Source organism: Phalacrocorax carbo, chromosome 2 (assembly GCF_963921805.1).
Source record: "Phalacrocorax carbo chromosome 2, bPhaCar2.1, whole genome shotgun sequence".
Lineage (NCBI taxonomy): Eukaryota > Metazoa > Chordata > Aves > Suliformes > Phalacrocoracidae > Phalacrocorax > Phalacrocorax carbo.
The window spans coordinates 36,936,787-36,949,710 of NC_087514.1; the positions used below are offsets into that span (position 1 = coordinate 36,936,787).

Genomic DNA, 12,924 nt, shown 5'->3' on the forward strand with positions numbered 1-12,924 from the left:
TATTTGCACAGATATTGATTAAAATTCTAATTCTTACCCTACACAATTGTAACTTTCTTCAAAACATGTTATAAGGTGAAATTGATCTTGCCTGATTTCTTGTATTAAAAAGTATGGAGCTTTTAAAGGTGATCTGATTTTAAAAAATTAATATTAAGCAAATTGTTGAATTAATAAGAAATCCATATAATAAGATGTTTGGTTAGCCACTTTTTTAATTTACAATTTTGTTATTTGAGGTGCAAAAAGTATTTTTTAATGCTTGAAGTTTTTCTAGGACAAAATAAAAAGTCTTCTTTATAGTTTTAGCACATAAACACTATACATCTAGGGTATATTCTTCACTGCAAGCTCTTAGTGAGTCTATTGTATCACTGTATCAAATGAAAATAAAGCCAAAGTGCTATTGAAGGATCTGAGCCAGATCCTAGACGCTTTAAAAGAATATAGTGCCATGCAAGTCAATGTGTTATTTTGACAGGGCAGAACCTGGTAAAGGGCTAATGGAAGGAGGATAATCAGCGGTAGTTTGGGGATGCGATGCGAGGTCACAGGGGCACAGTAACTGTAGTAACAATAGGGTATGTGTATCATGACAGGTGTGTGCGTGTGTTATGTAAAGGCGGTGGTGACTGGGGGAAGCGCTTAGTGGCTGGAAAAAGACAAACGTGTCCCCCTTCAAGGAGGGAGATCCATGGCACTACAGGCCAGCCGGCCTGACCTCAGTCTGTGGGAGGATTAAGAAGTAAATCCTCCTGGATACCACGTCCAGGCGTTTGAAAGACAAGAAGGTGACTGGGGCAGGCAGTAAGGGTTTACAAAGGGCAAATTCTGCCTGACAAACCTGACTGCTTTTATAATGAGATAACTGAGTGTGTGGAGAAGGGGAGAGCAGTGGATGTTATTTCCCTTGACTTTAGCAAAGCTTTTGACACAAATCACCCATAGACCTCCTTTAACCACATCAGGGAGGTATGAAATAGGTAAGTGGAAGGTAAGCTGGGTGGAAAATTTGCTGGGGCATTGGGCTCAAGGGGCGGGTATGCTTCAAGGGTGGATATTGAGGCTGATACTGTGTAACATCTTTGTCAGAGACCGTGGTGATGAGATGAAGTGCAGAAGACCGCAGGTTGGTAAGGAGTGGTCAGTGCGCCGAAGGAACCTCAGCAGGCTAGAGAAATGGGCTGGCAAGAATCTCATGAAGTTCAACAAATGCCAGTGCAGCATCCTGCATCTGGGACAGAATAGCCAACCACTTTATGAGCTGGGGGCCTAGTAGATAGAAAACAGCTTTGCAAAAAAAGGATTTGGGGGTCCCGATGAGCACACATAAACAGCAGCATGCCAAGGCCAAGGGCCTCCTGGGCCATAATAGCAAGGGAATAGCCAGCAGGTTGAGAAAAGCAGTTATTCCCATCTACAGAGTATTTGTGAGATCGCATCTGGACTGCTGCATGCAGTTTTGATCTACCCAGTACCTGACATGGACATGGACATAAAAAAGCAAATCCAGAGGAGGGCTGCCACGATGTTGAAGGGGCTGGAGCACACGATGTACGAGAAGAGGCTGAAAGGAGGCTGAGAAGGTCAGGCTGTTCAGTCTTAGAGAAGGCTGATCGGAATGTTATTCTCTTCAGCTACCTAATGGGTAGGTATAGAGAAGATGGAGCCTTCTTGGAGGTCCACAGTGGCCTTTTCATTGTGAGAGGCAACAGGCACAAGCTGGAACAGACCTATTAGATATTGGGGGGGGGGTGGTGTCACAAATAGGGTCAAACACTGGAATGAGTTGCCCAGAGAGGGTGTGGAATCTCCATCGCTGGAGACAGTAAGAGCTCAGCTGAATATGACCCTGGGAAACCAGGCATAACTTCAAAATTGGCCCTACTTGGAGCTGAGGGTTCAGCCAGAAGACCTTGATGGGTCCCCCCCACCACAAAGAGGATCAAGATGACATAGTACGTTTAAACGGTTTTAACTTTCATTTTGTTTTCTTTGTGGATTTGAGTTAGGTATATACTATGTCAACAAAAATCTTATTGGTTTCATAAAGACCGTATTTAAATCCACTTGGGAAGGTTAATGAGTAAGTGGGGACTTAATTCCCCATAAAGGTGGGCAGAGTGATTCTACAGGGTAAATGCAGCTGCTCATGAAAAAGGGCTTTCTGCACCAGCAGCTGCATTACATATAGCTCTGGTGTCAGCAGGTGCACCTAAACCCTTCTTCGCTACATGTTAAAGCTGCAGATAGAGCTTTATGAGACAGCAGCCATACCTGAGTAGCCCACCAAGTCCAAAAGCATTCAACAATTTCTTCATAACCTTTCACCTTATGGAAGAATAACTTTCACTTAGTTGAAAATCAGTTAGAAACACACCTGCAAATGCTAGTTTTACTCACAGTACACCATGTACCAATTTTTTAAGAAATATGTTATGTAGAAAAATAAGTAATAATGAAAGAACATTTACAATATATCATTGTACTGATCAGAAAAACATGGCTGAGTTCAGATTCTGATATTTTTCCTGTTGATTTAGAAAAAAAAATTATGAGATGAAATTTAACCAAACTTCACTGAAAATTCAGTATTAATTAAAAACTCCTCTCTGTGTTAAATTTCACAGCAAGAAAGGTTTGCAGATCACAGTGAATAATGAAGTGAATGTATAAAGTGATGCTGTGAACAGAATAGCCAGCATGATTAGAAATGGGGGGAGAACGAATATGAGAGGATGACAGAAAGTTTATATTACTCTTGTTTAGAACAGATGGAGCTTCTATTGAAAAATTAAGGCCAGCTCTAGTCAGCACAGCGCAGCAATGGTGACACTGGAAAAGGTTCAGAGAAGAGCTGTAATGCTGAATAAGGCCGGCACTCAAATGCATTCATCAAATCTGGAAGATGGTGCTTTCCCTTTAAAGACTAGCAGTTAGGAATAACAAAATTACTGGGCTTTGCACACAGTGATATTTGTAACCCGGGTTTTGGGTTTTGGCCTTAGATGAAAAAACGCATTTGCTCCTGCGTTAGAAGTTTGTAACAAATTTCAGTGGATCTGAGCATGTGTGTGTAGTTAAATCCCCTCCCTCACCCAGTTTGACAAGGACACTCAGCCACATCAGACTTGGCGGGTTTTGTCAATGTTGAGACCATAAACTTTGTGTTGCATGAGCTATCTTTTATGTTTGTACTGCAGTAAGGTAAAAGGCCTCCCTTGCTCTTCCTGGTGGATTTAGGCACTAGTTTAATAAAGACTTTTGGTTACGTTAAAGGAAGTGTGAAGCTGGGAAAAAAAATCAAGTTTCATAAATGAGAAAAGCTGGAATTAAAATTACCTGTGCAATTCTAGATAATTAAAGGCACTTTTTTTTTTTTCCAGCGGACCACTGTTTCACTTAGAATAGGAGAACGAATGAATCACGACTGTGAGGTAAATGAGATTATTGCCTGTATAACTGTTAGCTTATTTGCTACAGAGATTTGCACAGATATAACAAATGAGGCCAGAAGAAAAGCTCTGTCTCTCCAGAACTCTTTGCCCCAGGTTTTTTCCCCATACAAGCTACTCTAATTTGCCATGTTATTTCAAGGTAATATTCTGATTTTTCTGAACTCCAGACAAAATAAACCTTCAATCTCTTTGCTGCTTGCCTGTGTATGGGCAGGGTGGAAGAGCTTCCTGAAGACAGAGTAATTTCTCTGCTGAGTACGACTGATGGGGAGGGACACTGAGGAAGGTTGTCCTCTCCAGCTGCTGCAGCCCAGCACTGGAGTGTGCTCACTTGCCATCTGGAGATGATGCCAAAAGTACTCCCCCTAAAACAGTGGCATTTAAGGTAGGTAGGGTCTCTGGCTAATTTAGCATCAAAGCCCTAATTAGGCACATACAAACTACAATCCCTCCACCCCCATTTCCTAATGGGACTAAATTCAAATAGGTTTCTGATGGCTGTCCCTCCTGTACCCAAGCTCTTTCTCCAGGACAAATTTTCAGTGCCTTGGTTGCAAAGACCTTCTTTAACATGGGGGAGGAGAGTGGGAAAGACAGTTTTTCTTTAATTTGTTCAGAGAAACAATTGAACTATTTTTGCCCAGTGAAAGAAAAAAAAAGCTTAAAAAAATTGAGTCAGACACAAGTTAGAAAAATACGGGTTATGATCAAAACAGTATTGGACAAGACTAACTGCAAGCAGAGTTAGCCATGCCACCAGTAGCAATGTATAATCTGTGGATAGCTGCAGAAAAACTTGGGGCTGCACACCCATGCCAGAAAATGTCAAAAATAACAATAGTTACAGTGCGTAGGGTATAGGCTCACCATTATCGACACTTGTGAAAATGCAAAGCTTTTCTTTTAAGACAGAACTTCTGCGTCGTGACTGCTTCTTGAACTAAAGGGCAACGTTTAACAGTCATTCTCCAGCCCTTAATAATTTTTAACTCATGTAAGCGCTCCTCCAACCTAGGAAAACCCTCCATCTTCATCCCCTCATTCCTGTGAGCACGATACAGTTTGATGCTGTGTATTTGTGACACAATTTTCAGCATGTGTGCGTTTTTCCTTTTTTTTTTTTTTTCTTCCCCCGGGGCAAAGAAAGGCAATAAGACCCTTCCCCCCGTCCCCCTGTTTTTGTGAATACGGGCCGCTGCAAGCCTCGTCAGGGCTGATCGCTCCGGTCCGCTGGAGAGCGAGAATCCTCCGAGGGCGGACCGCGAAGGGCCACATTCAAAGTCTCTCCCTCCGAGGGCGAAGGACTTTATTTTATCCCTTCCTTCCCCTTTTTCTCCCCGGTTCGCGTTCGGGTGCCGAGGAGGAGGCTCCCGGGAGGGCTGCGAGCGAGGGGACGAGCGAGCGGGGCGCTGCCATTGTCCCTGCGGGCGGGGAGCGGGGCAGCCCCGCGCTCCGGCGGCGGCGGTGCGGGGCGGTGCGGGGCGGTGCCGCCCCGGCCGACCTCCCCCAGCGCGGGGCCCGGCCGCTGCCGCCGTGCCCGGGGGCAGGGGGGAGTGACTTGTACCTCCCCCCGACTCCTCCCTCCCGTCCGGCCCTCCTCTGGGTAGAAGGGGAGGAGGAGGAGGAGGAGGGCGAGTGGTGGGAGGGTCTCCATTGAAATAAACAAGCAGGCAGTTATTAAAACGGGAACATGGCGGCCGCAGCCCCAGCTTCAGCTTCATCTTACAAAGCGAAGGTCAGCGCCGGCGGCAGCCGCGGCGGGAGACGGCGCTGACCCCGGTAACGGCTCCCGCACGCCCCCTCGGCCCCGCCGCGGCGGGGGGTGTGCCCGAGCCCCCCGCGCCTCCCCGGCCACCTTCGGCAACGCCGGGGGGACGCCCGGGGCCGCGCCGGTGCGCGGAGGGGCGGCGTAGGCGGGCGGCACCGCGGCCGCGGCGCGGCGGCTTCCCCCGCGGCGGCGGCGGCGGAGGGGAGCGGGGCGGGGGCCGCGGCCCCCTCCGTGGGGGAGCGGAGGGGAGCCGGGGGCAGGGGACTGCGAGGCCGCCCCTCGCCGGGGCATCATGCTCGCAGCCCCGGGGCCCGGCGGGGGGACGGGGGGGAGCACGGGGTTACTTCCCCGGGACGTCCCCTGTTTCGGCGGGGGGGGGGATTGGGGGGGGGGAATAGGGCACCCCACCCAGCCGGGCCGAGGGGGTTGGTTTCCTGCTCCCAGGCCAGGCGGAGGTCGGGTGCCGCCTCTCCGCGCCCCTCGCTGGGGGCGGCAGGGGAGAAAGTACGAGGAGCCGGGGAGGTGAGGGGTGCTGCGGCTGATCCGGGGGGTGGGGGCTGCCATGCCCGTGCCGGCGGAGGATGGGGCAGCGGGGGTGCGGAGGGCGATTTTGAAGGGATTGTTTAGGACGTTTCCCTCCCTGCCCCCAAGCACACAGCGACGCGGAAACTTGGAGGGAGGGTCTCTCCTCGGTGACAAAAGGGGTGTTTTGGGGAGCAGGGCGGTGTTCACCCCCTCCCCTTCACCGGCTGACAACGACTTGGTGCGCAAGGGTGCGGGCCGCTCCGTTTTCCCTCGGCGGGGCTGAGCCGGCCGCCCCCTTCCCCACACCGGGCAGGGGCCACCGCTCCCGGTACCCTCTCCCCTTCCCCCTGTGCTGGGGCCGGGGCGTCCCGCCGCCGCTCCGCGCCCGCAGGAGACGCGCGGGGAGGGAAGGAGGGAAGGGGCAAAGCGGGCAACTTCTCTAACTTTCTGCGCGGGGGTTGCGCCTGCGTGTGCGCGCCGCGCAGCGCCGGGCCGAGCCGCGCCGAGCCGCGGGGGCGGGCGGCGGGGCGCTGCAGCCGCGCCGCCAGGCCCCGGTGGCACAGCTGCGTGCGAGCGCAACCCGGGGCGCCCGGCCGCCGCCTCCCCGCGGCCCGGGGAGGGGTGGGGGCCCGGCCGCCGCAGTGCCGTGTCTCTGCGTGTGTGTGTGTGGTGTGTGTGCGCGGGGCGGGGAGCAGCAGCAGCAGCAGCAGGAGGAGGAGGAGGAGGGGATGGCAGCCGGCTGGGCGCGGGGCCGGGGTCCCTGGGCGGGCGCCGCTGGCGGGGCGGGCGGCGCCGCTCGCTCCGGCTTCCCCGCCGCGGGGCTGCGTGCAAGGTCGGCGGCTGCGGGCGGGCAGCGGGGCCTTCCCCCCCCGCCTCCACGCGGGTGGGGAGATGCCCACCGCCTCCGCGGAGGGCGGGTGCTCGGCCCCTCCCCGCCGCGGCGGGGACCGCGCTGCCGCCGCGCTCCTCGGAGGCTCCTGGGCGAGGTGTAACTGGAGCCTCGTCCCTCTCCCTCGCTGCCCCGCGCTCCCTCGGCTCCGCTCGGGCCTGAGCGTTTCCCCCCCGGCCCGCGGAATCACATGCCTCTCCTTCCAGAGAGGGGCATTCCGGCCGTGGAGTTCGGCTGCAGGAAACCTGCCCGGGAGCTGGCAAAAAAAACCAAAAACCCAACATTTTGCGAGGGCGGGGGGTAGGGGGCAGGGGGGGTGCTGGTAGTCACCGGGAATAATGATATCTGAATCTTAGTTTGTGTTAGCCTGGATACTCTGCCTGAAGTGTGCCTATGTGGGAGCCCACTGTCTGAATACATTTGTAATTTAGCCAGGAAAGAGTCTCCTTGTAAAAGGAGCGCAGACTGCTTCTTCAGTAATAATCGTTTTTGTATTTCCTTTTTTTTTTTTCCCCCTTTCAGAGTAGTAGGAAGCAGGTGAATAGGCTTTAGAATTGAACCGGTAATATTTTTATGGTATTTAAGTATAGTTTGAGCTAAGCATATAGTGTCTGGCCGTGACAGTTACAGCAGAGCTCTATTGCCGCTGTAAATAAGTAAGCAGTTTAAGACTGCCAGTCTTTTTACTTAAAGCATTTTTTTTTTTTGTTCTTAGTTTGCTGCCATTGTGGCTGAAGGCAGTCATTTGTTTTTTTTATCCCTTTGGGTTTTTATGTACTGAACTATAAAATCAACTCTAGCCAGTTAATTTCCTGGCTCTTTACAAGCCGATAGCGGCATTGGGCCACCTGGTGGGCTCCTCTCATGGGGGAATCCTCTGCGAGTGCCTCAAAGAAGGGAGCTGCAGGCCCGCTGCATTGGATGCTCTCAGAGAAATGACAATGTTGTGCGCCGTTGTTAATGTCATACCGAAACTGTTATTCCCCAAAGCAGGGCTCTTGTTTGCTTACATGCAGCTTAAGACCACTGTGAATGGAAACCGGCCGTTTTATCGCAGTTGGTGTCGGTACTGCGCCTCCTACGTAGTTTTCAGGACATTTAATTGTTTACGTCAGTGGTAGTGTCACAGATAGGATATACCAGGCTTGTGCATATTTGCACGTACAGGCGCGTATGCAGGCATGTATGGATGCTCATGCATTTTTATCCCCTATTTTGGCATTTGTGATACAGCTCCTTGGAGTTTGGAACACAGAAGTCGGCTCCACTGTGTCACATGAGATAAAGATGTAAATTGTCCCTGAAGGGTTAATCCCTAAATTTAGGAAAGTGCTGTGATAAGCTTAATGTTCATAGCTAGTCTTGGTCATCTACGGTCTTGAACAAAATACTTTGTCATGGACTCAATCTTCAGAAACATTGCTAACTTTAAAAAGAAAGGCCGATCTTTTTAACATCAAATCATCATCCAAATATTTGAAGAATAACATAATTTTTAATAGTCTTGTATCTTGTTTTGATGAGCATTAGGCAATAAACGCCTGACAAAAGTGGTGTAATCATCCCATTTTTTTTTTCAGCCACTATACTCTTTAATGTCACATAGAAACTTAAGATTTCTCAACTTTGTATTTTCTGCAGCGTGTGGCCTTTACTAGGGAGAGGATCCATGTATGACGTGCTTCATCAGTATCTCTGCAATGCCTGAAGACACTTCTTTACTAAACATGTAGATATTGTGTTCCTTGTTGTGCATCCTGGTGGTGTCAGTGCTATGTTTGAAACTCAAGGTATTTAAGGAGGGAATACTTCATTGCTATCAAGAATAAGACAGTTCAAGATAAGTTTTTAAACTGGAACTACGTTATTTGAGAGAGAAAATAGTCACAGATTATTCCTGGTGGAAAAATGAGGAAATAGTAAGGCATTTACTCCCATACAGTGTAGTGTATTGCATTAAACTGAAGGTCTGATGTAAAAATTAATTATTTCAGAGTAATGTTTATGTTCTTGTCATCATTTAGGTCGCCACTTGCTCACTAGAAGGCTGAAAGGCTCTGTCGAAAGAGGCATGTAAGCAGTCTGTAGTGTTGACATTCCCAACTTTTCCTTCCATCCTCAAAAAAAAAACCAGTAGGAGCTTGTCCATCTGCAGGGAGCCCAGGTTTTGCAGCAGGACAAATAAAGTCAGTGAGCGAGCCAGCTGCTGCTACAATGCCCACTGTCTTCTGCTCCTTGCCTTTGTTGCTGATGTCACTGTCTCATTGGCAAAATCTGGGCTTCTGCGCTCAGCCGGAGTTTCTCCAGCACCTTACACCAGAACTGAGAAACTGCAGAGGCTTTATGAGGTCTAAGCCTCGAGGATGCTGTCAGGTCGTTTAAAAGCAAAAGCTGAACTAAAGACCAGTACCAAACGCAAGTATAAACGGAACTGTCTTTGTCTGCTGAGTGCTAATAGATAGTGTATTGGAGAAAGGGAACGCCAAACTAAAACTGTTCTTGCTGCGTTGATTTTCTTTTTTAGGTATGTTTGCTATGGTTGTCCTCTCTAAACAATGCAGTTCATATGCAAATAGGTATAAAGTATTAAACAAACCCCACATGTTTCTTCAGTGTTCTTATAGACGTTAAAATGCTCAGTATTCAATTATTTCTATGTTTGGCTTTGGAGGTCGAAGGTTAGATGTGGTGGTACAGTATATACTCTTCTGTGTGACACAACGTTTTACCTAAGAACAGAGTAACACTGATATTCACTTCATAGAAGGTATATTACAGCATCCATTCATCCACCCGTTTTCTACTACTAATTTAGTTACAGATGGCTACTCTGGCAGGATCCCTTCTTTTTATTTTTAAATGAGATGAAGTTCACCGCACTATTTTTGTTAGTTGTTAAAACATTCTTATACTCCTGGCGGTAGATAATGACAAATCCTTCAGTGTAATGCTGGGAGCAAGGGAGGCGGAGAGGGAGAAATGGGGGGGGGGGGGGGGGGGGAAAAAACCTCCTGAGCATATGGAGACATACAGAAAAAGATGTGCATCGTCAGCTGTGATTCCATTGTGTGCTTGCAGACGGGATCTGAGCTCTTCTTCTCTTGGGAATTTAAGCCTTACAGAAGTGTTCTTTGGCTTTTACCCATCACGATAATCGAGCTTAGATAACATATATTTCACAGATTTATTATAGATAATATTTTGATAATATTTTAAGATTTCAGGGAATAAATACAGTTGCCAGGATGCCTGCTCTGTGTTGGAATAACATTTGGAACAGGCATACATATTGGGGGAATGGCAACTTTGAGTAGTAAAAATAATTTGTAATATTACATCAGTGGTTACATATTACTAAGGCATCTTACCAGTTCTACGGTTAGTAGTTTGTCAGCAGTATTTACATTATATAAACATTCTCTATTTTTAATGATTCAGTAGCTTAGCCTTTTCAAAACATACCAAGTAGAAATGTGACATGAAAAACGACAGCATGTATAGTTTAATCAATTTAGGATACAGAAAAAAAATTGGGGAATTTTTTAAACAGGGTTTTAAAACAAAGTTATTTTGGCAGCATCATGAGTATTTAGAAATAGTATTTACATGGTGAAAAAACTGGAAGAAATCAATTTGCTTTATTCAGTCCTGCATTTACCTATTACCTAGAACAGTGTTTCTTCTCCTGAGCATTTGGAATACTTATGCTGATTTTATACAATTATTTTGAGTTGATGAACAGTTTGAAAAATAGATCTTGAACGTGGTGGATTTACTGCATTATGTTTTGTTTATGATTTTTTTTCAATCTTGTTCTACGGAAATTGCATGTTATTCAGGTTGAAGACTAATGGAAATCTTAAGAGTTCTATGGAAATAAAATAGGCACAATTCCTATGGAAAGTGCATGGTCACTGGGGTGCTTGGCATTCTGAAGTTTGAAATTACTTCATTAATTTAAATGTCTGAAACTATACAACAGCATATTAACAATACATACATTTTTTTTTTCCTTCGGCAGCTGCATCATTATACCATTCCCAGTCTTGTATTTCCTTAAATGGCTCCATAACAGTCTCCCATTAATACAGTTACTGGCAGATATTATTCTTGCTTTGCTCTCATTTTAGCAGTTATAACTGATAGTATATCTCACTCTTTCTGTGAATGTGCTCCTATTACTTAGATATTTAGAAGCATCTTCGTAACATGCGTTTGCTTTTTACAGCTAAGATGCAATGCCCTCTGTAAAGCCCAATTACATTTTTCTGTGGTTCGTTGTTTTAAACTTCAAGAAGTTACCCTTTCCAACCAGCAAGTAACTTGTATTTTGCTGAAATAGCCCACGTTGTATGGAAACCATTAATATGTTAATAAAAGAGCAGAGAGTATAGGTGACTAATTCATTAAAATATCTACTGAATGTGATGATTTATCCATAAATCTTAGACATTATGGATCACACGAGCTTCTAGGGGGGGGATCCTGGGACATAGTGAGAACATATATCTGATGTAGTGATGACTGAGAGTTGCTATTTTGATGCTTTCTTAGTGAGCTATGTAAGACATATTGTTGCTCTTTAGTAGGATTTATAGTGGGCATATCACAATTGGCTGCTTTATTGGCTGCCTCAGTGGAGAAGTCTGGGATTGAAGAATGGGCATGGAAAGTGAAGTAACATTTTACTTGTTAGGTCAGAATTATTATGGAATTTTACTCTTACTCTGCTTATGCTGTAATTCTTCTGTGTATGAAGGGATTTAGTTTTTCATTGCTGTCAGTATTGATCTCTAATGAGCCTTGCCCCATGGATTTTGAAGAAAATCACTTCAATTAAAAACAGTATAGTATGTCACCTGTTTGTACCTCACAGATTATGTAGGAGGTACTAAACTGCATTTAAAAAGAGAACTTTATGAGGATGGAAGAAAGTCTGTGTATGAAAAAAGTGTCAGTATTTACTATCAAATTTAATTACAGGTATTTCTATGAACTTACAAGTTCATGATATGCCCGTGTGATGGGATCAAATTTAAAAAAACAAAAACAAAAATAAAACAAATCCAAAACCCAAGGTCATATGTTCTAATACTTGGGCAAGTGAGAGTTCAGCTGTCACCCGGTCTAAAGTGGAGATTACTTGTCTCCATGCTGCTTCTACTATGCTTTATGTTCACAAGGTAGCTCTTCAGTCCTTATTCTTTACTATCTCAAAATTAATGTCAGGACCTACTGACCAATCACTTATGTTATTCCCAGAAATGAAAGCAATTATTGTCAACTAATTTCCCTTGTTACCCTTACACAAATTTGTACCTTGGTCTCCAGAGATACGAGCAATCTCTTCCTCCTTTTCTATCCATTTGCTAAAATAGATTCTTTGTGGAGGAAGATTATGTGTGTATACAGAAAAAATACATGATTTTAGCAGATTTCAATTATATTCTCAAGGAGAAAAGCTCTTCAAGTCTAAACCATGAGATTTTTTGCAAAATAAAAATTTGCAACCAGAAATATACTATTTTGTTCCAGTGTGGCTAGAATACTTGTTACCTTTATCTTAAAAGAAAAGGTCAACCTGTTGATACTTTACTAGTTATAAAAGGTAGCTCTAATAACATAGTTTAAAGCTTTTTGTACTTGTTTGCCTATTTATGTTGGCATCTGCAGTGCAAACAAACTTTTGCTTGTTTTGCTGTTTGTTTTTTTTTTTTTTTTAAGAGTCATGGCTTACTTTGATACCAAGGTATTGAATTTTTAGTGAGGCCTCAAACTATTTTCTTGCTACAGGTCTGTGTGAAATTAGTGTTAACTGCACAATGGTGAGATAATTTGTGGCACCTTTTCTTGTTTGTGTAAGAATGAGGGAACCTGAAGACTGTATGTAGATGAAAAAATCTGTTCACTAAGCTTGCACGCTGTAGATGATGGTCTCTTTTATGTCTGAAAGTGGTAGTCATTCACTCCCTTTTAGCTAAATTGTAGAGTTGATATTGTGTGTTTTGTTCACAACTTAGAGTTTTTATGGGGCTCGGAGGTGACACAACTTAGGTACCTGGAATACAGATGTCCCTTTGCACTGGAAAAGAAAGAAATGACTGTGCATGAATGGAAAATAAAGGTGTAAAGTGCTCTGAAGTCAGAGGACGGTGTGTTATTCTGGGCCATATCAGTTACGTTTAACTATTATGTTGACCTTTAAAAATTTTCTTTTACCGTTTGGATTGAATGGTGGTGATGAAAATTGGCAAGTGTGGAGAATGATGCCCGTGGTGTATTCT

The 12,924-nt window shown here is 45.7% G+C and overlaps 2 protein-coding genes across 8 annotated transcripts in view; one reads left to right on the forward strand and one right to left on the reverse strand.

Annotated features, from left to right (window-relative positions):
* The first annotated feature begins 5,078 nt into the window (after positions 1 to 5,078).
* Positions 5,079 to 12,924, forward strand: part of NCOA2 (nuclear receptor coactivator 2) — a 196,579-nt gene continuing 188,733 nt past the window's right edge. For 5 of the 7 annotated variants that reach the window (XM_064442571.1, XM_064442567.1, XM_064442570.1 and 2 more), the window contains exon 1: positions 5,079 to 5,237. The gene's annotated coding sequence lies outside the window, so the exon portion shown is untranslated. Of the gene's footprint in view, positions 5,238 to 5,682; positions 5,749 to 12,924 lie in introns of those variants that run through there. The other 2 variants (XM_064442569.1, XM_064442572.1) reach the window with 2 other exon arrangements.
* Positions 5,176 to 6,924, reverse strand: LOC135311775 (basic proline-rich protein-like). Its single transcript, XM_064441776.1, has one exon. The coding sequence runs from the start codon at positions 6,922 to 6,924 to the stop codon at positions 5,176 to 5,178; it is 1,749 nt and encodes a 582-aa protein (XP_064297846.1).

Coding starts and splice junctions, on each gene's coding strand:
- LOC135311775 (XM_064441776.1), bottom strand. CDS start 6,924: ATGTTGGGTTTTTGGTTTTTTTTGCCAGCTCCCGGGCAGGTTTCCTGC.